The sequence below is a fragment of the Crocodylus porosus genome, unplaced genomic scaffold, assembly GCF_001723895.1.
Source record: "Crocodylus porosus isolate Cpor-Errol unplaced genomic scaffold, CroPor_comp1, whole genome shotgun sequence".
Classification (NCBI taxonomy): domain Eukaryota; kingdom Metazoa; phylum Chordata; order Crocodylia; family Crocodylidae; genus Crocodylus; species Crocodylus porosus.
In genome coordinates, this window is record NW_017728943.1 from 71,871,292 (window position 1) to 71,896,622 (window position 25,331).

Sequence of the window (25,331 nt, forward strand, 5' to 3'; positions counted from 1 at the left end):
GAATAGTGGAACATCAAGACCACTAAAAAGGAGAGAGGGTGCTTAACACCTGTGGAGAGGACCTTAGCAGGAATCAGGGAGATGATAATGAGCCATGAAGTTAATTGACTCTTTCAGCACCTGAATGGAAATGCCACTGCCCCTTCCATGGGTTTAAACTTCGGGTGGAGCAAGAATCAAACAGGGATGTAACTGCACCGCCTCTGGATCCACCCATGCGTATGATGCCTGATTCTGCTTCTTATGTCCAGTGTAACTAACAAGCAGTGTCAATTGCAGATCTTTCACATAAACAGATCTAAAATTCACATTTCAGCTACCAGTCCAGTACAGAAGTGGTTAGCCATGTTAGTCTGAAGTTAGGCAACAGGTAGGACAGGGTGGCATCTTGAAGACTAACTGGTTCAGGGAGGCATGATCTTTCATAGGCAACAACTTATTTAGTCAGCTGTCATGAAAAGACAGGTAGAAAGAAAAGCCGATATATAGAAGAGAAAGGGACAGGGCAAGGGGTCACGTATGTGATTCACAGTCAGTAAGTAGTCACCCTTTACTCAGTTGAATAGAGCAAGGAAGTACTTAAGTATGCCAATCGTGGTCAAGTCAGTTTGCCATAAAATTCAGGTATTCTCAGGCAGTTCCCCACCGCAGCTATTTGCTCAGCTTTATTAGGCTTCTCACTAGGGTTTATAGTTTCAGATTCAGATGTCACCAGGAACAGCTCAAAACTGTGTATAGTGTGAGCCATGTTAAAGCAGGACAATAATATTGCATGTGATGGGCAGTGTTCTTACTTATGTGGGTAGTGGGTAAAGTTAGTCTGAATATTTGGTCTGGAGGCTAAATGGTGTCACATCATTAGCATTGTGCCCAGATTGTGATGTGAAATGATTTCCTCCTCCTCCTCCCTTCCCTTCCTTACACGCCCAAATGCAAACTGTTCTAGCAAAAAAAAAATCTCAAATACCAAGCACTGGGAAATACACAATTAACCTTGTCTCCTAAATGGAGATTATACACCCAGGTCTATTTTCACAAGACATTTTTTCAGTTTAACATTTTAAAGTGAATCTGTGGTTAGTGAGAGGATACTTTTTCAAAACCAGTATAAAATGAAAATCTGCTACTCAGATTCAGTAAAGCTGCACCAATTATAAAAAGGGTTTAAATTTGCATTTTATTGAGTGCTTGCAGTCTTTTATTGCTTAAGAACAGTGAAGAAAATAAGAACAGGCCTTTTAATATTAAATATGGTATACTTGTACCAGCTCTCCGCAGTCATTGGTATAATCTGAATCCAGGAACTCCCAATTTTTAACTGGTGAACAGCATCTCCATTTTGTCTTGGTTAAGTTACTTAATTTCTCTGGCTAATTCCATATAAGAACATGTTTCTCCACTTTACAAGAGTATTTGGCAGGGTTAATTAGTGAATGTAGTACAGCACTCAGCAAATACATGGGGTGGCATAAATGTTTCACTGGAAGGGTTTGTAAAACTAAACCTGTGTATTGAGAATCATTCACTTACAAACTATTTGGTAGAGCTACATCTTGTAGAATAATATTGAGAAAGGATGCTTTTTAAATATAGAGACAAGTTTTAATCAGGTAAGATTTATTATGCTGATGCCCAATGAAACAGAAACCTCCATCCATCCCCTGATCTCTTCTTAATCCAAATTTTATCCTGGGGTATGTTACTATGTAACTTCTGCTATTCCAGTTTTTACAAGATTTGTGAGATAGACAGCAAAGAGGTTGGCATTGCTACAGAAATGCTAAAAAAGAGGTTAGGAAAGTGGAGAGGAAGATATCAGAAAAACCTTTTGGAACATACCAAAGCCACAGATGCAGAGAGCATTAGTTTCATTAACAAGTAAAGGGAAAGCTGATGCAACACTCACCAGGATTAAAATAATACCCCATCTTCTCTTTCCACCATCAGCTCAATCATGTGTGGCAAAAAACAATCTGCTTATGTCACTGATTATACACGTTGAGACTCCACTGGAGTGGTTAAGTGCTGAAGTGGTTAACCCGCTCTTGTTCCTACTGCATCTCTTTGCTCTTAGGGTTAAACTTCACTTTTTTCCACTGATAAAGAAAAAGAGGTACTTTAAAGGAACTGCTCACTCTGAAGAGCAGCAGCAATATGAATGCCTCTCAGTGGGGTTTTAAAAGGCCTTTCCAACTCTGATATTTAAAAAAAACCAAAACAACATTACCCATTTCTGTCTTCTCATCTCACTCTCTCTTCTGCCTCGGGTTTCCCCTGTTAACTGATCTGTTTTGCCATACTACTGTAATTACTCTCTCCGCATGCCCTCCAGCCTCTACCAAAAAGCCCTCAGGATGGATAAAGAACATGTATAACTACATCCAGGTAATCTATGTTTATCATGGGCAACTGCACAAGCACCAATTTATACGAAAACATCTAGTAAGCCTGTGCAAATCAGGCAGGATGCACATGCACAGTGTGTGTGTTCATGTCAGAGAGAGAGATACCCAAGATGCGTATGTCCACCTGATATGTGTATATATGCACAAATACAATGTGCAAATGTAACAATTACCATCAGGGATTGCTGCTGGGAGCCACAACTGAGATTTATAGTGCTAAAAATCATAAGCTGCTTTCCCTTGAACTGAAGGATTTATTCATGAGCAGGTGGCATAACTGACCAGCTACCGTATAGGGACACAAAGCACAAATTGAATTAATAATCAAATTTTAGGGCTCCCATCGTTAAAGCCATGGAGGATTTACCTGTCCATCCAGTCACTCTACTGAACTCCTCCTCCCATTTGTCTCTGGTAGTTCTACCCCATGCTCCACTTTAGGAATTCACATGATTAACACAGAAAGGCTAGGGACAGACATTCAGGCTCCAGCTGGTGGCAGGGGTAAAGCACAGCCCTGTGTACCAGGTGCTACCCCTGTGACTTCCCCAGTGGTAGTGCTGTTGCCGTCACCATCAGGGTTGCCCACCCTGGCTGTACTGGTAGGTGCCACCCGTGCCGGGCAAGCAGATGGCAGTGGCAGTGAAGCCGTAGGGGTAGCAGCCCATGCCTGGTACACAGGGCTGTGCAGTGCCTTTGGGTTCCCCTCCACTGTCCCACCGCTGCATGGGACATGGCCAGATGCTGTCCCCCTTCAGGACTGCAGCTGGGGCTTGCCAGCTCTGGCTGCTGCCTCCATGGCTTACCTGCAGCCAAGCAAACCCCGGCTGTGGTCCCCGGGGTGGGAGTGGGGGGGAAGAGGGGATGGAGGGAAGAATTAACCCCCTCCCTGTCCCCTTCACCTTAAGGAGGCTATACCAGGATGGCATCTGGCCATGCCCCCACCCCTGCTGCTGAAGTGGTGTAACCCTGATTGGGCAGTAGCCCCTGTCATGGTGTCCCAGGAGCACAAGCCTCTTCCTCGTAGGGCTGCACTGCGGGCAGGAGCAGGGCAGGCAGAGCTGCCACAAATTGCATGGGGCAAGCAGCAGCACCAGGGCTTAGAGTGGTGACCATAGCCCCCTAAGCTCCTCCAAGTGCGCTGCCACCATTTACCTCAGTCTGTGGTAGCTCTGCCCACCCTGCTCCTGCCCACAGTGCAGCCCCCCCCACCAGGAAGAGGCTTGCACTCCAGGACACCATGATGGGGCAGCAGCGGCAGGGGTGGGGCATGGCCATAGGCCAGCCAGCATGGCCTTCTTAGGTGAAGGGGTAGGGAGAGGGTTTATTTCCTCCTTCCTTCCAGTGTCCAGTGAAGGGGGCTGGGAGGAAGTTTATTCCACCTCTTGCCCCACACAAGGAGCAAATGGCAGAGGCAGCTGTCAGGGCTGGCAGACCCTGGCTACAGTCCCCCAGGGGCAGAGTGGAAAATAAACCTCCCCTTGCCCCCTTTGCCTCAGGGGGCCATGCTGGCTGGTGTCCAGCCATGTTCCTGCCTCTGCAGCAGTGAGGGGGGAGTCCCAGGCAGACCCCGGCTCAGGTCTGTGCCGATGGGACAGGGAGGGGAGAATTAAACCTTCTCCCTGGCCAGTTTACTTGAGGCTACTGCTGGGGCTGGCCATGGCCTTCCCCTCCCACCCCCCAGCACAGCTTCCCTGCAGCCAAGGGCTGCTCTAGTGCCATCCGGCTTCTGACCTGAGCCACTGCAGGCATCTGCCTGCATTTCCAGATTCAAAAGGGAATGTCTGTTCATTTGCAAATTGGTTCAGTCTACACAGGTTAGGCTAACCTGACCCAGGCTAGCTCTGTGTGGGTGGGACAAAGGGGAGTGGAAATTAAACCCTCCTCTATCCCCATGTGCTGGAGGTGGCTGACCATGCCCTCCCTCTCCCTCCACTGCTCCAGGTGAGGTGGGGAGAAATGCCTGACAGGGGCTGCTACACCACAGCCTGGCAGACACTAGCTGGAGTCCCCTGGGACCAGAGGGGAGAGAGGGGAAAATAAACCCCCTCCTTGCCCCCTTCACCTCAAGGGGGCCATGCTAGCCAGCATCTGGCCGCACCCTTGCCCCTGCTCAGGCTAGAGAGCAGGGTGGGTGCAGCTACCCTGCTTTCTGGAGCAGACAGCGCAGTCCAGCCCAGGGCTGCAGAGCATGCTGGGATGCTGGAGGACTCTGGTTTAACTGAAACCAGAAAGGGGTCTGGTACAGAAATTGCATAAATCAGTTTGACCCAAATCAGCTAAGTCTGATACTACATTCAGCCAGGTTTACCTTAAACCAGTTTCAGACATTTTGAAACTGGTTTATGTGCACTGAGCTTCTGTTCTGTTGCAGGTTTAAACCAGTTTCTGATCACTTAAACTGGTTTATGTGTAACTTCTGTCCCTGGCCGAAGTGCTGTCTCCAGAGAGACTGCCAATGTGTGCTAGGCTTTCACAAGGAAAATGGGATGAGGCTTTGGTTATTCTGGGCTGTCAGCAAGATTTTTTTTCTATCTTGACCCAAGGAGTGGCACTGCAGATCCTACACTTGATCTGAGCCTTCACCTTGAAGTGCCCTGAGCAACCTGCCCTGAACTACTCTTTGGCCCTCTTGGGAATACTTATTTTAGGTTTCTCTTAGGCTGCTGCACTGCCTCATTTTTGCCAAGGAGTGTGTGGAACAGAAGCAAGTGAGCATGGCATGCTTAACACCAGTGCTTCTGATCATACCACAGAAGCAGTAGAAACATATCCTATGCCTTGACATGCATGAAGGAGCACTGAAGCAGTTAACTAAAGAGATGAAACTCAGCTTCAGACATCTGCTGCTCCGCATGTAATACCCTGTATATTGGAGGCTGAACAGTAGGAGGATAAAACCTTGAGGGGATTTCTCATGTGGGAGAAGAGTACCATCTCCCTCTCTCCACATTGTTCCAGCATGGGGTTGCTTCCTACTGCTTCAGCAGCTCCCACCCACTCAATTTCTTTACAATGCCTTTAAACTGCTTCTCTACTCCCAACTTCAAGATGCAGAAAAAAAAGGTGGGAGTATGAAATCAGTTCAAGTCAGCAGCAAGAAAAGAAGTGGGGGCTTTAGCAGAATTTGGAGTATTAGAAAGCAGTTGGAATTAGTGTTTGTAGCAGGTTCTGAGATTAAAAATAGGCTGCAGCCTCCCTCTGTCATCTTTCTCTAGCTTTTTAGTTCTCCCTCTTGTTCTCTTTTGCTTCCTCTCCCTCTCCCTAGGACTCACGGAAGCAAGAGACGGATGAAACCAGCTAATCCATCTCCCTGCCAGTGTGCGTTTGGACTAGAGGACCTCTCTCTGTAGGCCAAGGTTTCCTGCAAAATGTAATTTGAATGGCTTCTTCCCCCAGTCTAAATGATTGGAAGAGTCTCATTTGCTAAAAAGGATGTGGCCTGCAGTCCAACAGAGCATTTGAGTTTGTAACCAAGGAGATTAATCACTCCTCTTTTGGCTTAACTGCTTTAACAGCTTGGGGCCAACTCGCATGGACATTGAACAGACATAACTATACAGCACTTTTATGGCCAAATATTCATTCAAAGGAATAGGTATGGGAGGGGTCATGTGTGCCACAGTCTCCTTTTCCTGAAGGGTAGAATAGTCTTCTGGACTATGCATTACTCTCTATTTTGCTGATATTGGCATCTAAATGGCGCATTTACACACATGATTTACTGAGTAGACTAGTTAGTTCCACAGTAAAGCATCATTGTCTACATGTGCGGTGATATTAAGCTGCAGTAAACTAATCAACTCCCCTGATAGTAGTCTGGGACAAGTACTATGCTACAGCAGAGTAGTTACGTTTGACAAAACATACAAGTAGACAGTGAAAGGGCTGGCTGGGGCAGGAGGGCTGGCTAGCCCCACACTATAGCACCCTTGTGTCCCAGCCACCCCCTCTACAGCACATTGAGCTGGGGTGGAGCAGCGCTGGGCAGACAGGCTGGCCCCCTGCCAGCAAGGGATTCTCCACCCCAGCTCAAGTGCTAGTCGCAGGTACAATAAATTCCAGTGCAAACTGCACCAGTGTTTATTGCTACATGCTAAATTGCACATGTAAATACACCCAAAGATGCAAAGTGTAATATATGTCTGATGTAAAGTGTAATACACAACATTAGGATTCAAGAAAGCACTGTTGAGAGTTTCGTGACAGTCTCATGTGTTGATACCCATGTTTAGAGGGATAACTGAGTAGCCAGGACAGCAACTCATGTTGTAGGTATCAGGAAATTATTTTCTTCTGCCCTTTTACATTATTGCACAATGATTTAGGTCAGCAGACAGCTTGTCAACCTCTCAGTGATCAGGTACTGACTACTGATGGAAGCAGGATACTAGACTTAATGAACTAAGCATGTTCATCCAACATGGCAAATCCAGGAAAAAAGAAATCTTTCTACTATCAAACTGTGGAAAAGCTTCCAACAGGAAACTGAAAAGATCTCATTCTTTAAAAAATTTAGCATTAGACAAAACAGTGAAAAAACATGCTTTCGGGATTACCCACTTTATAGTAACAGGGAGAGAAATGGTACAAGAAAGCAGCCTGTGCCATGTAAACCTTCACCTGTTGTGTATTAAGGAATATGAACAAGTTTTTAAAATTTTGCCCAACCTGAACCAAGTGCTGGGACAGCAACTCAGAATCACTCTGCACTGACTGCTGATTTAGTCTCGTATTCTTTGTTAGAGCAACTGAGCAGTTAGCTGTGCTGCTCAGTCCTGGGAAGCCTTGTGTGGAGGTACAATACCTCATTAGCACCTCATTTCTTGTGCACACTCTTTGTGGAGCCACACTTTTTAATAGTAACATACTATTTTCCCCTCCTTATGTCTTTCTGGTGATTAGAAAACTGCCTGCTAAGTCATTTGCAAAGGTATTAGGCAAGAAGTGGGCATGGCCTGGTTAATTAAAGGCATCTCAGAGATTTCTCACAGCAGAAAACAGCTGGCAATTTAAGCAGGGAAATGGCCCAAACCCTCCTGATCAAGCCTTGTGCAACTAATAATACTGTCTCCTACTAACTCTCTGTGAAGACTTGAGAGTGCTATGAAATATTAATGTATTTGCCGATTAATACTTATATGAGGGATTGCTCCTATTTAGAAAAGTGGAAGCTTTTCTTTGGGAGCAGCCTCCTGCCTCCACAGATATAAATTAAGCACTGTGTAAACCAACAGCTCCATGTAACTCTGCCCCAGCCTGCCAAAGGTTTTAAGCTGGTGAAGAAGTTAAAGATTGGAAAGAATAACCGCACTGATCGCCTACACTCTGTATTTGTTCTCACCCGTGCAGAAGCTGAGGCACTAAGAGCAGAACATGGCACTTCATGCCCTGAGTTGCACCTGCTACATTATTGTTGGACCCAGTGTCATCATAAGAGGATGTAGTAACAAATCCTTACGTTTCTGGCACTGGATGTGTTGGTCTTGTAGTTTCCCCTCTGGTTCGCTGTCTCCTTGTTGTGGCACAGTAACACAGGGTTCCAGTTTTCCTGGAGTACAAGGTGGCCCTTTCACCCAGCCAGAAGGTCATCTTGAAGGGTAAATAGAGAAGCCGGAAGACCACAAATGATCCCTTGGATTTTCCAGGACACAAAAGTCCTTCAGCTCACTTGATGCAGGGATACTCCTGCAGCCCTGCCTGGCTCTCACTTGACTCCTAACAGTTCTAGGTTTTTCAATAGCAGGCATGACTTGACTTCAGCAGACTGAGGACGTTCATGCTACTTTCTCTCTGGTCCAGCCACACTTTTCACTCCCCATTAAAACATGGCTGAAATAACCAATTATCCTCCCAAGCCACCTGCTTCCTTCACCTTCCCTGGACTAAGAAGTGTAGTTGGCCTTTGTGATTCTGGCAAATGACAGGGGCTTCCCATCCTCTCTGAAAGCTCCAGCCGTGGGCCCCACAACACAAAGCTGGCACTCTGTTTCCTTCTGAGGCTCTACTCCTTCATATGCAGTCTCCTTCTGCACTTGGTGCAACTGTCTCCTTAAGTTTGCTCACAGCCCCTTCCTATGCAGCTCCGTTAATGGAGAACTTTATTCCAGCCCTTTTCTCTTTCCTTATGCTCTCACACTCTTTCCCAAGGGGCCTTGTAATATTCTAAATTATCAAGGGTCCTCTGAGGACTACATCTGCCAAAATCCCTTTGACCCCAACTGAACTGAGCCCAGGCCATGGCTGAGTCATAATCTTTCTTAAAGAGACAGTACATACGCTCTTACTGTTTTATATCAGTACAGGATTTGGCCTTAAGACATAAGTCCAAATTCACACAAGTCTGTGATGGAGTTGAGAAAAGATCTTAGATTTGTTGACTCTTGGGCCTCTACTTGAACTACAGGACTACTAATTCTCAAAACAGGGTATGCATATAGATACACAGCAAAGTCCCAGCAGGTACTCATGATGAAGAAGGAAAGGGAAAGCAGAACATGGGAAAAGAGGAAATACAGATGGAGGAAAAGGAAAAAATAGGAACTGCACAGTATCTTTTGGGTCACTGGCAAGATTGTAGTGTGGTTACCGTAGCAGAAAGTGTCACTGTTATCCATGACATGGAACTAGAAGGGTACATATCCTATAATACAGTTAAGAAGAAGTATGTTCCCCACCCCAAGTTTTGAGAAGTACTGCACTGGACCTTTCAAGATTTTGGTCCTGTTCCCATGGCAAACCCCCACCTTGACTTCAGTGGGAGCTGGATTAAGCCGTCACAGCTGTAAGGACTAGACTCAGAATCCTTGGAGCTCTCTGAGAAATACAGTACTTACTCAAGCGTGAACCAGTGACACAGTGGTATTTACCAGAGAGTACGTGGATCACAGTGATTATTTTCTTGGAATTGGATTTAGAAACAGTAGTTGAACCAGGGTCCCATTCTGCTATTACAGTCATGTCTGTCTCAGGTATTGGGAATGTAAAAAAGAAACTCTGCTGGTAGCTCTAGCTGAGAAGTCAATGCAGAGCACAGAGAATGCCATTGGACTTTTGCAGAATTTCATAGGGATGGGAGACATTATCTTTGGCAACAAGTTCCATCCTGAAAGCAGAAACTTTCCATCTTGGTGATGCTATACAGTTAATGGTTTAGTTTTCCAGGAGTCACTGAGAACATCTCTGTGTGGGCTGGGGGTTCTCTTAGGGCCAGAAGGAGGTGGCGATTCAGCCCACTAAAATGAGTGCCCTGTGTCAGCTTTGCTTATTTTAAATTAATAACAAAGCAAGGCTGGAATTTTAAATTCAATATAACTTGGTTTCTGATTTTTTTTATTACTGAATTTGTAATGCATGCACTTCTGTAGCAGTCACCACCATATTGTCTGGACATTAAATGCAGGATAGCCCAGGGTTATTCTGAGTACAGTTAAGGCACCAGATAACTTCCTGAAAGCTGATATTGGGGAAGCAAAGCCAGAGCACTGTGAAGGGAAGCCAAGCTGCCTTGCCAAAGGCAATGCTGGCAGCTAGCTTCCTGCCATACCAGAGACCCCAGTGTTTTGAATCCTTCAAGCCCAGAGGATGCCAAACAGCCATGAAACCTGGGCTATTCCAGCTGGGCTTTAGCTTCCTAGACTTAGCTGATCTTCAGGTGCGACCTTACCTTACCCTGGCCTTTGTTTCTCTGAAGGTATCAGCATCTCCTGAGATCTTTGGGCACCAGGGTACATTTTGCCAAAAGTTGCACGTTTTTAGCATTTCTGTAACTGCAGCCACAAACAGAAGAAGGCTATGAAATAGTTTAAAAGTGACAGACTTTGGATGTAGCTTCCCTTTGTCAGAGAAGACTAACATCCCAGCTCTGCTGTTTCAGCACCATTGCCTTCACTGGGTTTTTACTGTTCTCCCCACAGGAACATTTGTGTCTGCCTTCACAGTGCTGTGCGGAGCCCGGACTGACCTCCCTGACAGACACATGTGCTGTGTCTTCTGGTTGAACATTGCTGCAGCTCTCATTCAGATCCTGACGGCTATCGTGATGGTTGGCTGGATCATGAGTATATTTTGGGGGATGGACATGGTCATTCTTGCTAGTAAGTAGTGTATGATACTTGCCCCTACCCCACCCCATTCATTTCCGGCTGTATTGCTTGAACTCAGATGTGGCCCCTGCACCTACCAGAACTCAGCAATTGAAACAAGGGAAGTGGGAGCTGCACCAGGTAGCTTTTTCTGAACAACAAAGTGAAATGATACAGAAGAGGTATCTCCGCTGTACCACAGGGAGATTAGTTCTACCTCTCCTCAGCTCCCTCCCAGAACATCAAGCTGTTCACAGCCCCAGAAACAGTTGCATGCTGCTGCTAAAGCTGTCAGCCCCAAACTGTGCAAAGTTAACCAGTAAATTGTTATTATGCTTCAGAACCAGCTGTGTTGTGATCACCAGGAATGGTTCTGAGCTCTCATTTCACTCTCCGTGAAGGCTAAGTAAAACCATAGCATACTAATTCACACCTGGAAAGTTTTCTATGCAGCCACAATGACTAAAAATTTCATATGCTTTTTTTAAATTAATGAGGCCACTAGGGAAGTGGTAGTACTAAGCAGTTACCTCACACTGCTCAATCCTGCTATTGCTTTCCAATGCCTCCTTGCCTAATGTTGCAGCGGTTTGGGTTTGAGCAGAGGTGGGCAATTATTTTGGTTGGTGGGCTGCTTAATGAGTTTTGGTGAGCTGTGGAGGCCCCAAGGGTAGCCCTACCCCTTGATGGATATGCTGCCCCTGGTTGCCATCTTGAGATCAGAAGTCCTGCACCCTAATTCCTGATCTTTGCCACCAGAAGTCCCTCCCCTTACCCCCAGAAGTACTGCTTTTGGGAAAGGGTTTGCCATCTTGTAACTGGAAAAAAACCCAAATTATACATTAAAAATCAAAAATCCATAATAACATATATTAATGTGTTTTTTGAAATATTTTTGTCCTGATTTGTGTGTGTTTATGTCATGTATATAGAGGTGATTGCATAATAGCTCAAAATGAAGTCTTACTCTTGTATATTGTGGAGATGTGGAGGGGTGGATGGGTGGATATAGGGTTTGTGGCGGGCTGTGGGGGTGTGTATATGGATGTGGGGTGTGAGGGAGGGTATGGAAGTATGTGTGAATGTGTGTGGGTGGGTATGGAGTTTTTTTGGGAGTGGTGTTTGTGGGAATGTGTGGGTGGGTATGGGGTTTGTGGGAGGCTGTGGGGTGCATGAAGGGGGAGGGTGGCTAGGGGTGTGTGAGAGGTGTGGCTGTGTGTGTGGTGGGGTGTGTGCGCATAACAGTAAGCAGGGCTCCCCCCAGATGCACATGGGAGTGTGTGGGGGGACTGCAAATGGGGAGGGCCATGGGGAACAATGTGGGATGAGTGCAGTGTTTGTGGGATGTGTGATTGTGTGTAGTGGAGGGTGTGGTTGTGGGATTTGTGAGGGAGGGTTTGAGGGTATGATGGGGTGCGCATGGGAGCCCTCCATGTGCACTCCCCTGAGCCAGTCAGCACCTGCCCCAACCCCGCAACAGCCTAGAGCCCACACGCCCTGTGGCACCTCCCTGCCACCGCCAACAGCACACAGCTGTAACCCCGTCCCACACCTGCTCTGGACTCACCCTGGCAGGAGCAGTTCAGCCAGAACCTGCGTGCACAGCCCCAACACAGCCTGCTCCACAACGCCCACCCATGCCGCATCCTGCCACCCCCTGTATACACAGCTGGGCTGGGGCTACTCTGCAGCTGAACTGCCTTTCTAGGCGGTCCAGGTGGCAGCAGCTCCTTCCGGCTGCTGCTACTGCTGGCCGCAGCCCTGCGATATCAGCAGGGACCCATGCAAACAGCCCCAACTTGACCTACCCAGTGCCTGCTCCAGACTTGCTCAGGCTCAGCAGCAGCAGCACTGGTAGCTGCCAGACAGAAACTGCTGCTTGGTATGGGGGAAAAATGGCCCCTCTCACTTGCTGCTGCCAACCATTCCTGTTGCAGCCACCCAGAGCCTGAGCTGGGCTACTCTGAGTCTCCACCACTGTCACCACTGCCTCCAGGCTGCCCAGCCAGGCAGCGGTGGCAGTGCAGAGCAGATGCAGGGCAGCCCAGCATGGGCTCTGGGCAGCTGCAGCAGGAAGGACCCGGCAGTAGCAAGGGGGAAGGGCTGCTTTTCCCCCACACCAAGGAGTAGTTTCTGCCTGGCAACTGCCACTGTTGCCACTGCTGAGCCTGGGTGGGTGAGTGCAGAGCAGGCACGGGGCAGGCCGGGTTGGGGCTGTGTGCGTGGGTCCCCGCTAGTACCATGGAGCTGCTGCTGCCTGGGCTGCCTAGAAAGGCGGTCCAGCTGCAGAGCCAACCCAGCCCCACTGTGTGCCCAGGAGGTGGCAGGACGTGCCATGGGCAGGCAGTGCCTAGGCCAGGCAGGACCAAGGGACCTGCTGTGGGTCAGACAAAGACCCTCTGTGGCCCAGATCTTCCTTAGCAGCCCAGTTGTATCTTCCCACTTAGTTAACACCATCTTTAAAGTTGAAGGCCATTCCTGGAAAACATTCTACCATTAGCTCCCTCCCTTTTTATTTGAGGTGCTCCAGCCCATTTTTCACTGCTGGCCAGATCAAGCACAATATGACAAGGGATGAGAGATATTTTCACTTGCTTGGTCACTAAAGGTTTCCTAGATCAAAACCAGCTCCTTAAAGTTTTCCCAGGAAAAAAAAATAGGAAGCACATCCCAGATCTCCAAACATGCCACTTACAAAACAGCATACTGTGTTCTATACCAACTACAGCTTCCAGCTTAATTAATGGCATAGCCAATAATTAATATGTAGCATTTATAGAGCAGTAATACATAAGGCCTCCGTGAGGCTCAGGGCCCCAGGGTGCTGGGCACTGTACACACACAAAGATAATCTATTCCCCAAAAGGCTTACTATCACACAACAATGAGCTATTAAACAGATGCCACTTTCCACCTGAGAGATGATTATGTTTCAGGGATGGGTGAAGTGATTCCTATATATAACTTGAGATCCTGCCTGCTTTCTGTGTAATTTAATAAAGATTATTATCTACGTATCATTCCTTTGCTGGCCACATTCAGGGCTGAATTGATCTAGTGACAATTCCAGATTTGCTGAAGACAAGAAAGTATCAATTCAGACCGGCATACCTGCCTGAAGTTGGGGATTTGTCTTTCTAGTCTCACTGGTGCATGGCTGGTATAGTGCCCATCATCTAGGCACTAGGCAGAAAGGCTGGGTATCAGGAGGCTCTTATTAATTCTCCAGCATCTGTTACAAGTTCCTCCCATTGCCAATTTAGCTTCTGTTGGTGAATTCAAGATCTGGCAGATACTATCTCAGAGAACAGCATACATCTGCCAGGCAGGAGGTGGCATGTGATTAGGTTTGGCTAAGGGGTGCCAGAACATAACAGCAGAATTCAGCAAGTGAATGAGGAGGGTGAAGGAAGCTAGAAGCAAACTGTATTTTCCACTGTAAAATATAGAATAATAACCAGTGACAGTATGACAAGCTGGGGCTTGTGAGATCTTCTTATGGGCTTTTTTTATGGGAATGTCCCTTTTTTTAGTTGTGCAAATAAATGATTCTTTTTCCAGTTCACTTGCAGTATAAAAAATCAAAATGTGTTTTGTTTGGGGCTGATTATAAAAAAAAACAACTAATTTTAAAACTCAAGAAGTAAAAATAGAATAGGTTGAATGAAACATGTTATTTAACCTGAAATGAAATGTTCTGTTTTGTTTTTTTATTTTAATTGTTAAAATAAAACTGAAGTTCAAACTGAAGCATGGGTTTGAATAGAAAAAAATCAAAATGTATTGTTAAAAAAAACAGTGAAAATGAAATGTTTCACATTTATGGGGGCGGGTGAACTAAAGCAATTTGCCAAAACCACCACACATTTGTAAAATAGTCTGGTCAATTAGAATCTGCATTTTTATTTTTTTAGGAAAAAGAAAAATGTTTTGTTAGAAAAATTGCACCCAGATTTAGTCTGTTTTTCCTCACACTAAATTGCCTAGCTCCGTAAGGACTACAGATGGATAACATGTACATGGATTGTGTGATAGTCACTATCCGCTATCAGATAGTGGAGGTCTAAAGGCCTCAGAAACTATAACACGTTTCAAAACAAGAAGGGCCAGCAGTGAAGTGAGACGAGAATATAGGGGGTCCCGGGGTCCTTGTTCCGGACCAAGCACTTTGCTTTTGGGTTTTATGTGATGAACTAGTGCCAGTTTTATTGGATAAGTGCAAGCATTATTATACATATGTACTAGACAGACTTTAGTTGTATGATGGTAATTTGTATCTTGAACTGTGACTTTGTCTGCAATTCTGATCCTGAGCTACCATATCACATAGCCAATGCATTTCACTCCTGACTGGTGACTGATATTTCAGCTTTGGATGCCAGTACAGATGTAACAAATTTAGGTTGCTAGAATGCAGTGTGATGACAAGGCACTAGAGGGGTCATAGTCTTATTCCAGGGAAGGATTACGTAGTTTATTCTCATGACACTTAGCTACAGAAGGAATTAGAAGAGCATTTGACTGTCTACCTTATCTGAGAGCGTTGTACTTAAATAGCTGTATAGTTGCAGAGACTTTAGATATTTACAAGTACCAATATCCTGCTTCTGCAGTAGGAACCAGGGTGGGAAACCTTGCAGAACTGCCTGCACATGAATTCCTAGACCTAGAGGATAGAGCTGTGTTGTTGGGCCTGCTTTGCAAAGTTCCTCTGTGTAACACCACGGCAGACTGACCTTCTGTCTGGGACCTAGGGCTAGAACATGTAGCAAGTTCTAACACTGCCTGGTTTTGTAAAACCAGTGGACGGGAGAGAGCGTTGGGTGAACCAGTTTAACAAGGACAGCTTAGAGGATGCTTTTGTGTTTTTTCTGCTGCCCTTTATCAAAGCAGCAGCATCAATTGCACTCAGTTTTATAATCACTGCTAATTTCACATTTAAGTGACACTTTCCACCGTCTCTTTCTTAATTCAAATGAATTGCCAGCTCACCTCATTAGATACTAAGCAGGTATTTTTCTCTCACCTGCCTTGTGACTTTTGCAACGGCCCTCTGGTTTACTTGGGCTGTAAGAGCAAAAAGAGTTTGCTGGGCTTGAAGGGAACACTTCGATAACCTTATTGATTCTGTCTTTCCTTTTCTTCATACCTCCCCACCGCATCTCTTTTTGTCCCACTTCTTGCTTTAAATGTGACTAGCTGCCGAGCTGTGTTTATGAGCTAAAGTCTTTGTGCATCTGTTGTATTCATGAGGAGATTGTACAGACCTACAGTGAAATGAAACTGTTAGCTGGCCATGGCAAACTGACATAACTATGCCAGCAAACCCCCTGATATGGAAGCTGTTATGCCAACAGTAGAGTGTTTGCATCAGCTTAAGTTACATCATTTGCAGAAGAGCCCTAGCTACACTTGCAGGGGAAAGAAATCCCTCTTATCACCTGCTGAATCTGTGCTAGGGGGTACCTGTGCAACGACAGCAGTAGAGGCAACACAGCAGATGCACCCCTAAATCTTTGTGTGAACTGAGCTCTTGGGTTTCCCCCAGGCCCCACTGGACAAGCTTCCACAGCAAAAAGGCCCTACCAAGCCCTTTGTCATGAGGCTCTCACTCAGCCTCTTATCCTCCACTTGAAACATATGTGGCTGGGCCAAGAATACCTTATTTGTTCACATACCACATCCACCTTCCCTGAAAAGATGAGCAATGGAAAACTGGGGTGTGTGTCTTAAACAAGAAGATTGATTTTCACCAGGGTTGAAGGCTTGGGTTGCATGGGGCTGGGGCTAGAGCAGGATTCCTCATCCTCATCCCTTCCTCTTCCTGCTGTGCAACCAACAGCTACAGACTTAACCCCCTCACAGCCACTACTTAATTAAGCTTTTGTTAAAGGTGTTGGTCTGCCTTTGGTTAGGCTACAGCTGTGACAGGTTTAACATTGTTGTTGCAGTAGCAGCATCTTAACTGGGGGAAGGAGCCAGGCTGATGACAGGACTCTGCTTCTGCTCTGCCCAGCTGGCACCTGCAGCCCCTGCAATGGCAAGCAAGTCTCTGGCTGCTCCCCACCTCTTTTGTCAAAGAACAATATGTTTTTCTTCATTCTGTTTGCCCAAAACAAGGTACACAACTTATCCAGGTGCATGTGATATGTGAATAAATACGGTAATGTTGCCTAATATAAGGAATGCTTGATGTTCCTGCTGCTGTGGGGCTCTCGCTGCTATTTTGTAGCAGGCTGCATAGGTGAGGGCAATCTGATTCTCAAGGGCTTACTCCCAACAGGTAATAAGGAAATACCTGTAATCCTGCTGTCCACTCATCACTCCTCTACTAATTATAGTGCTCAGAGCCCACTAACCACACTGAAGAATTACCTAGCTATTGTATTTGGGCATAATAGGGGACTTTAGAAAGTCTTTTTTCCATCCTGTCAAAGCAAAGCTAAGACAAGGAGGGTGTTTCTGAGATCCACAATAGAAAAACTGAGGCCAGTTATCTGACTAAACAAGCCTTCCTGGGAGGAGATAAATGTTGAGGATGACCTATAGTTATTTTTCTAAGGTTTACCAACCAAAGGACAGCGTGTGGAAGTAGTCCTTTCTGAGATCTCGTAATCAGTCCTGACTGATGCTACGGTAACATAAGGTTCTTAAGGATTTTTGTGGACGGTATCCTTTATTGGCCCAACTGCCTAATTGGGACAGACTTAGACAAGCTTTTGAAATGCAGGGCATTCTTCCTCAGGTCTGAGGAGAAAGCAGGCGCAGTGAAAGATTAAAACCTGAGGGAAACCTGAAGAAGAGTGCCCTGCATTTGAAAGCTTGTCCAAGTCTGCTATAACCATGCAGTTAGGCCAGTAGAGTCTACTTCCCACACAAATCCTTGCCTCTCACATATTTCCCGGACTGTCACAGCTGCAACATCACTCTAACACTACTACAAGGTCCCTAAAGTATTTTACCAACATTGACGATAACCCGACTTTGATCATTTTAACCAAGTGCTAGGCGCTATCTTAGGATCACCAAGTTACAAAGGCCCTCAGAGGTCATCTAGTCCTACCCCATTTCTTCTAGTCTAAGTCCCATTTGTACAAAATGGGCAAACTGAGGCACAGGTAGGTCAAGAATTAACTTGGGCACCAAGTAAATCAGTAGCCAAAATGGCAGAAGAACCCAGGAGTTGTCTTTTCCAGTCTTTCACACTATGCATCTTCCTGCAAGGATAGTGTTCTGCTTCCTGATGCCCTCAGTTCAACAGTTCTCTTCAGCCAACACAACACGCTTTCACTGTGTTACTGCCCTAGGTTTGTCAGATAACCTTGTGGTTTATGAAGTGCCATTCCCAACTCTACAGCACAGGTCCAGTCATGTTCAAGCAGCTGGGGATCCCCCTACCTCCCCCCCAAATCCCCAACTAAAATCAGCTACTTAAAATGTATTTTAGATAAATACAGACATAAAGTCGCAGAAATGTTTAGATCTGTGTGAATGTTTAATTGTAGAGCAGCTGTTCTCTGTTTACTCTGCAGCCTCAATTTACTCATTCTTTTCTGGTTCTTTATATGTTTTGAATAGTCCCTTTACAGTTATATTTTTCCCTCTCTCTTTCTTTCATGTTTCCTTTGCTTCCTTTTGTCCATCATCAAAGTTTCACAAGGTAAGTTTTGTTTCTAATATGCCTGTTAACTTCCACTGGGCAAAATTCTGACTTACCTCCTCAGACAAACTCCCACTGAAGCCAATGTCCCTTTGCCGCAGGTACAGACCTCTTGCCTCAATAAGCTTTCACTTTCTGCCAAAATTTGTCTCCGTGTATGTGTATGTGCGTGTGTGTACATGTGTGTACGCAGGCATCTCCAAATCACCCAAGAGGATGGTCCCATGTGTGGCTTAGTTCCTGGGTTCTGGCCTACATGCAAAATAACTTCAGTTTACCTAAAGGTGCAACGTTAAACTGATAGAATTAAATTGATGCAGTTCTGTGGGTGGACACGCTCAGATTGAATTAGCCCTAACTAAGGGCCGTCAATACTAGAAAACTGTACTGTTTTAACTATATTAATCTGCTCAAAGTACTAAAACCCAGGAGTTATACTGATGTCAAGATGCTGCATTCCAGGCTAGCTACTCCTGTATGAGAAGAGGAATAACAAGCTCATTTATGCTGTTGACCACATCTAGTTGCCAGCTTTTACTGGTATAATTGTTTCTACTGAAACATAGCAAACTTTGTTTCTTAAATGAGATCATTACACCAATTACACATGCCCGTACAGATCAGGTTTTCTATTACCTTACTTTGCCACATGTAAGTTTAGAGGTGCATGTTGAAATGATTAACTATTTCCAACCAATATATAAGCATCTGCACAAAGGGTTACATTAATTTAACTATGTGGAGTTTAACAAAAACAAGTTAAACTGATGCTGTTAAATTTAAATGAGAGAAAATATAAAATTTTTGGTAGCCTCCCACATGAAGTTGCCACTGAAGCTTTTATGCCATCCAGCATTGTCTGGAAAGAGCAATTGCTGGAACACCCTGGGGGTAATAGAGGCTTGCATTCCCCTTAATTCTGTGTCCTCATCCTTCGTATATATATGCACGCAATAATTCAAACAGGAAAGTTAGCATTTACAGAAAGCTCTTAGTGTGCAAGCAGCCAGCACTGAGAACACCGCAGACATTTAATCTATCTTGCACACTTCTGCAGCACCCCAACCTCTCCAGGCTGACCTGCTGCTGCACATCCTTCAATCGGTACTGTAGGTGTGGTGGTGCAGGGAAAACTAACAAGACCAAAAAAGAAAAAAAGGCCTGTCAAACACCAGAGAAATTGATGCCCCCCAGATGTAAACTGTGCTCTATACTGCATAAGGCATGTGGCTCCTGAAACATGGGATGGAGAAGTCCAACTGTGCTCTGGATGATATTCATTATCTCAAAGGGAAAACCTGCTGAGAGAGTCACTGTTTGAAAATTAGAGCTGTGCAAACCCTTCATTGTAAACACTGGGGATGTTCACCTGGCTTCCTTCCAAAGCCTGCACTTGATACAGGCTTCCTAGAAAGAAAGCAGAAGTTCACAGAGCTTTCAGTGAGCTGCTGGAAGCCAAGATTTAGCCAAGCCTGGCTTGATCTGTGACTTTGGATGAAAACCACTCAAAACTACATGGGTTCAGCTAAGTGGGTTCCATTTCCAAACTCAAAACAAAATTTGGGGAAGGCTGATTCCTCATGTATAGACCCACTTCTGTGATTCCCTTCGTGAACAACCAGTGAGTTTGCCACTGGGAAATCTGTTTTAAAGATCCAAAGGTTGCTGCTCTGAGGGTTGCTCCCTCTTTCAGTGAGCTTCCATGAGGCAGGCAGGGTGCTGACATTTGCTTTCCCCAAGCACCGTGGCTTGTGCAGTGAAAGAGGTGCCATTCTGACCACTTAGGTTCAGAACTGGGCGAGGAACTGATTTCTTGGCTTGATGGCTTCCTGGCAGCTTGACTCTTCCAAAATGTCCTTATTCTTTGTTTTGTCACAGAAACACTTTGCCAAATTCAGTCTGTATTCACAAATGATTTTAAGAGCCTCCAAACTGTGTACTTTTTTTTAGCCAATGAACCAGTCATCCAAAAAATCATCTTCAGCATTACCTATAGCTCCCAGATGCCCCTGTCAGGGCCCCACTATACAAGACACTCTGCAGCAAAGGTTGGCAACAGACAGCCCAGCCCATAGAGCCACTGGGAAGCAGTAGTGGATGAGCAGCAAGCATCTCAGTCAGGCGACTGGAAGCTGCCTGTGCTGAGCCAGGTGCCAGCAGTGGCAACTGCATCCTAGTTAACTGGTTTGCCTAGGACCTAAGCTAGACTCCACCAGTAAAAGGTTGCTGGCTGCTGCTCTACAGTCATAAAAATATAAGACAGGGCCTGTCCCAAAGAGTGTAAAGTCTGCATTTATCATGAGCAGTTGCTGGCAGCTACCACAAACAGATGAGAAAGCCCAAGGTAACAGAGAGATGATGATGATCGTTCCAATAAACAGCGCTGCCAGCACACCTAATCATTGCCAAGAGTTTCTGTAGAAGTCATAACAGAGGTGGATTTTAAGGGAGGACTAGAAGGAGCCTAAAACACATAGCAAAAGGAGAGTTTAGCTTGGCAGGACAGGAGTCTGAATGAGTCCTCAGGCCCTGTCTTCAACCATAGTGCTCTTAGAGCACCACAGAAGGGAATCACAGCTGCTGCTCCACACCATGCTTTTGCCCTACAGCTAGCTGTGCATACAACAAACTGTGCCTCCCAGCCCTCCTTAATGCAACCATAGCTGCAGGAGCAACAATTCAGGTCAAGCCACTTCCAATTTCGGGGCAGAACTTGGGAATCACATCGGTCAGTATTTGCATCACCTCCAAATGGGTCACATCAGCACGTCTCTTGTGTGCATACTCTTAAGCCAAGTACTCTCATCTGGTCAACATGATGGCCATCAAGGCCTATCTCAGAAGCTGCTGTGAAGCAGGGCAGGCTCAGGACTTAGCGCTTGTGTAAAGCTTGCCAAGGCTTTGAACCACAAAACATTTTAATTGTGTTCCCTTCCCTCCCCCTCACAGGCTACAAGGAACAGGGGATCCCACAGCAGCTGTAATGGCTGGGACAAGCGTGTTCTGAGGAACACGACAAGAGGTTTCCAGGTTTCGTTTGGCAGCTGTGGGCACAAGGACCTTTTTCATTTTCATTTTTCTTTTTCCTTTTCTTTTTTTTACCAACACGTCTGTCTGTTCAGCGGAGCGGCGGTGCAGAGCAACAGATGGGGACCTGCACTGATCCCTTTTAGAACCGGCGGTGAAGCAAAACGCGGCGCAGGTTAGGACTGGCACAGGCAACATGTCATGATGGGCAACCGATCCGGAGGAGGGAGGAGAGCATTGCTAGAGTGAGACGTCGCCGAGGAAGAGGGCACTTGGGCAGGCTGCCGGGACAAGAGATCTGGTAGCTGGGGACTCTGCTTTCTTCATCTGCAGGTTGGGAAGCAGCTGGAGACATTTTGCCTCCTTTATAATTCACCATTGAAGGAACCCAGCTGTGAATATCAATGCCAAGGAGCTATTTATAGATCTTTGTACAGTATGTAAAAGCAAAAGCTGAATGGTACCTTGTTTCCTGAGAGCTCTTTCTTGACTGCTTTGTGGTAGCAAAGGGGTGCAACTCAGCCTTTTTCCTGCTGTGTGTGTGTGTGTTTATGATGCTCACCGAAGCGCTGTCATTGCAGATGTCCTGAGATTTTGCTTGCTGTAAATCATACTTAACTGCTAAGGGGACTCAGGCTGGGAATACGTCCTGCCCTCCTACCTGCTGAAAGCCAGAAGATGCAGAATCTACTGCCAGCCAGTGCCAGACTGATACTTGCAAAGGACTGGTACTCAATCGTGTGATCCGTGCTTTGTGCTGGGGGTGGGCTGGGGGAGGTTATGTGCTGTCTATAGCTTCTGGCTGAACCTGGAATTTACAGGGAATAAAATGGCCCTCCTGCACCTGCCCCAGTCCCAGCCCCTGCCGCTGAAAGAGACTTGCTGATAAATATCATTGTATTTTGGAAATTATTATACTGTGTGTCTTGTGGCTGAAAGAGGGGGCAGTCTTGGTCCACTCCCCCGTGGGCAAGTGCCTGGATTTCAAAGACATCTACAACAGATGGCATTCATTGGGCATCATGTTAGCAGTCCCAGTCAAGAGACCATTAGTACAGTGAAGCTTGCAGTACTGCCTGTGCTGTGTCTGTGTGTTGGCTAAAGAAGAGAACTTCTTTCCCCAGGCCCTTTAGTTACGCACACCGGGATGGAATTCGCAAGAGGCTACATGGCTTGATTTTCAGAGGTGCTGTGAGGATTCAGCACTTCTGCATATCACGCTCATGGTGAGTGCATTGTAAGAAATGCATGGAACTGTGTTGGCCAGGTTACTTTCCGCTCTGGAGAGACAAGACAGGCCGTTCAAGGGCATGGTGCACAATGATGCTGCCATTCTCACCCAGGGAGAATTAGTCTTTTTAGCAAATTAATTAAAATAACCCCATAGCCTTAATGGAGGTGCACCAAAATATGGTGGACATGCATCAATCTGTAAGACTCTGTCACTAACTCACTCTCTTCCTGTCTCTCTCTCTCACACACACACATGCATGCACGCACCTTCATGTCTTCAGTGGAAAGGTAGTGGGGAAGGGGCTAGAGGAAAGCATCCCATCTCCCAAGAGCTTTCAGTCTAGCTGCCCCTTCCTGATAATTGCTTGCATTCAAATTGTATTGCATCTTTCAGACATTGAAAGCAAACCCATACTTTTAGTTAGAACAGACTTTGCTGCAAAGAGAACAGTTATCAGTGAGGGAGCACACCACGGATGTGCCTCTTGTCTGTGATAGCCTGTAGTGGATGGAATACAAAATGGCAGCCTGGCCATGTAGATAGCAGGCTTCTTCAAGGTTTAAAAAGGCAGTGCGCAGCAAACACAAAGACATAGCTAGATAGACTGCAGGTTAGACTTGCTATGAACAGTCATGGGTTCCCTGCATTTTGTAGTGTAGTGCAGGGGGCTGGCAACCTTTCAGTAAGAGCAGGCTGAATTAACACAACTTGGTCCTCCTTGGGCTGGGGGTGGCAGGTAAGGGAGGTGGCCACTACATGGTCTGTTCTTGCACCAACTTGTTTGGAGAGTGGGATAAAATCACTTTGTAGATCTAGGTTGCCAACCCCTGATGCAGAGTCTAAAAATCACCCCAGGAAGCATGGGCAGGAGTGTGCGCTCCCTTTAGCAGTGGCATACTAAGCAGGTATCTTAATCCAAGCGCTCTCTTCCCTGCTATAATTTGTGCAACTGGTCTTCAGCCAAATGCCCTCTTCCTTGGATCTCTCTACTGTATTTTAACAACTTTTGCAGCACCAAGACATTGGCCATTGTGGTCCCCCTGCCTTACTTGTGGCTGATTAGGGGAGGGTGTTATGTCTTTTGGTTGTGTCAGGGTTGACGCTGCAGTTTTGTTAATAAGTTACATAAAAGATTTGTTTAGGATGGTGTTGATAGGGATGACCCAACCTTATGCAGGAGTCTGGACTAGAAAACCTTTGGAGCTCTGCTTCCAGCTCTGCTTCTCTATGATTCTGTGATTCAATCTGAACCTTTTAAATGTTTCTTTAGTCTTCTGAGGAGCCAGGGTTTCCTCTTCCCTCTCTACTCACATCACCCATATAGTCTCCTCCTCCAAAGTGTGTTTCAGTAGTTCACTTTGTTTATTTGGATTTAAAGCATAAACTCTGAAGTACATTCATTAGACCTCAGCCAGGGGAGATAACAGTCCATTTTGGTTATAAAAAAAGTGTTTCCCCAAAGCTCAGGACACAGGAATAATGTAAGGTCCCATCTCTGTTCATAAGGACTTAAGTGGCAGCAAGAGCAGTTGGCTTTAAAAAAATACCAACCAAAATTATGTGGGTTTGCCAGCATAAATATAAACCGCTTTCCATCCCACCTCAGTTGGTCCAAGCCCTCCAGATAATACACCAGGTAAAACAGATTAGCTTTGCAATCAACAAATTGCCCACATGGTTAATAGATTCAGGCTCTGTCTGACAAGGGAGGTAGTGGGGGAGAGTGGGAGCCCAGAGATTTTCAGTTAAATATTATAGGCATTTTGCAGTTAAACTCAGTGAATTTTAGCTTGAGCTCAGAGGCCTCACTGTCACATAGGGGAGCATCTACATGCAATGCTAAATGTGCAGTAGGTTAATTCAATTGTGCATTAGCACATCATGGCAAAAACTGCTATTGTGCTAATGCACAGGAGAGTTAGTCTACTGTACATTAGCGTCATTTAAAAGGGGTGCACCAGTGCTACTGTGCAGTAGTACTAATGCCAGTGTTATTGTAGGTACTAAACTTAATACACAGTAACCACAACACATTAATGAATATGTAGACATGCCCAGTGAGGGCAATAGAGACTTTCTCCTGGGACTCACACACATAATGCCAACAACGTATTTATACAAACATTATGCTCAACTTTCAGCTGGCTTGTTATGTTTCATGCATATGCTTATCAGTACATGTAAACACTGCATGATGTCTGAGAACTGAGCTGGAAATATCTCTACATGCACATGTCAATGCAACATTCCCTTAGGAAAATGAAGCAGACCCACTAAAAATGTCCCATTATGTCTGTATGGCATCTGGGAGGGCAGACAAACATGTTTAGGTTGGCTCTACCCTCCCAAGAGGACCACGTTTAGAAAGAGAAGTGACAATAGGGACTGCTCACACAGGAAGAAATGAAACAACACCGCATTTGCAAAAGATCAATCCAGTTGGCTCTGAGCTAGCTCTTCCTGTGTCCTGACACATACTGCTCATGTTAATGCACTGGTTCTCACCTTTTTTTGTACCAGGACCCATTTGTAAACATCGATGGCCAGTCCCAACTCAGTGCCCCTCACTCCTGACCCACTGCCCTCAGGCCTCAGCCCTGCAGTGTGTGGGGCAGGGGGTGGGGGTGCAGGTATCTTGACACATGTAATCCATGTACCAATGTGCCTGTACACAATTTGCCTCACTAAATCCTCCTGGGAAAGGGCAGACACAGAGATCTGGTTCCTGAGCTGGAACTCTGATAGCCTGCAAAGGAAAGCCCATAGTTTCCCATGTTTTTCTCTTAAAGGAGAATCCATTTTTAAAGTTCGTTAGCAACCCTTTCATATATTCTTGTGACCCACTTTTGGTTGAGAAATGCTGCACTAGAGTACTTCACAGACATGGGGACCCATTTCACAGATGTGACCCTGAGGCACAA

The 25,331-nt window shown here is 45.8% G+C and overlaps 1 protein-coding gene across 1 annotated transcript; it reads left to right on the forward strand.

Annotated features, from left to right (window-relative positions):
- Positions 1–6,532: 6,532 nt before the first annotated feature.
- Positions 6,533–21,639, forward strand: STUM (stum, mechanosensory transduction mediator homolog). The gene is made up of 4 exons (XM_019549560.1): positions 6,533–7,851; positions 10,322–10,501; positions 18,141–18,149; positions 21,099–21,639. Exons 1-4 carry the CDS (start codon positions 7,782–7,784, stop codon positions 21,131–21,133), a joined length of 294 nt encoding a protein of 97 aa, XP_019405105.1. The 5' UTR covers positions 6,533–7,781; the 3' UTR covers positions 21,134–21,639.
- Positions 21,640–25,331: the final 3,692 nt, after the last annotated feature.

What these genes read in the sequence shown, in the direction of transcription:
- STUM (XM_019549560.1), top strand. Translation starts at nt 7,782, where the DNA reads ATGGCACTTCATGCCCTGAGTTGCACCTGCTACATTATTGTTGGACCC. An exon ending in TGTCATCATAAGAGGATGTA is followed by an intron (nt 7,852 to 10,321) that starts GTAACAAATCCT and finishes TTCTCCCCACAG; the next exon opens with GAACATTTGTGTCTGCCTTC.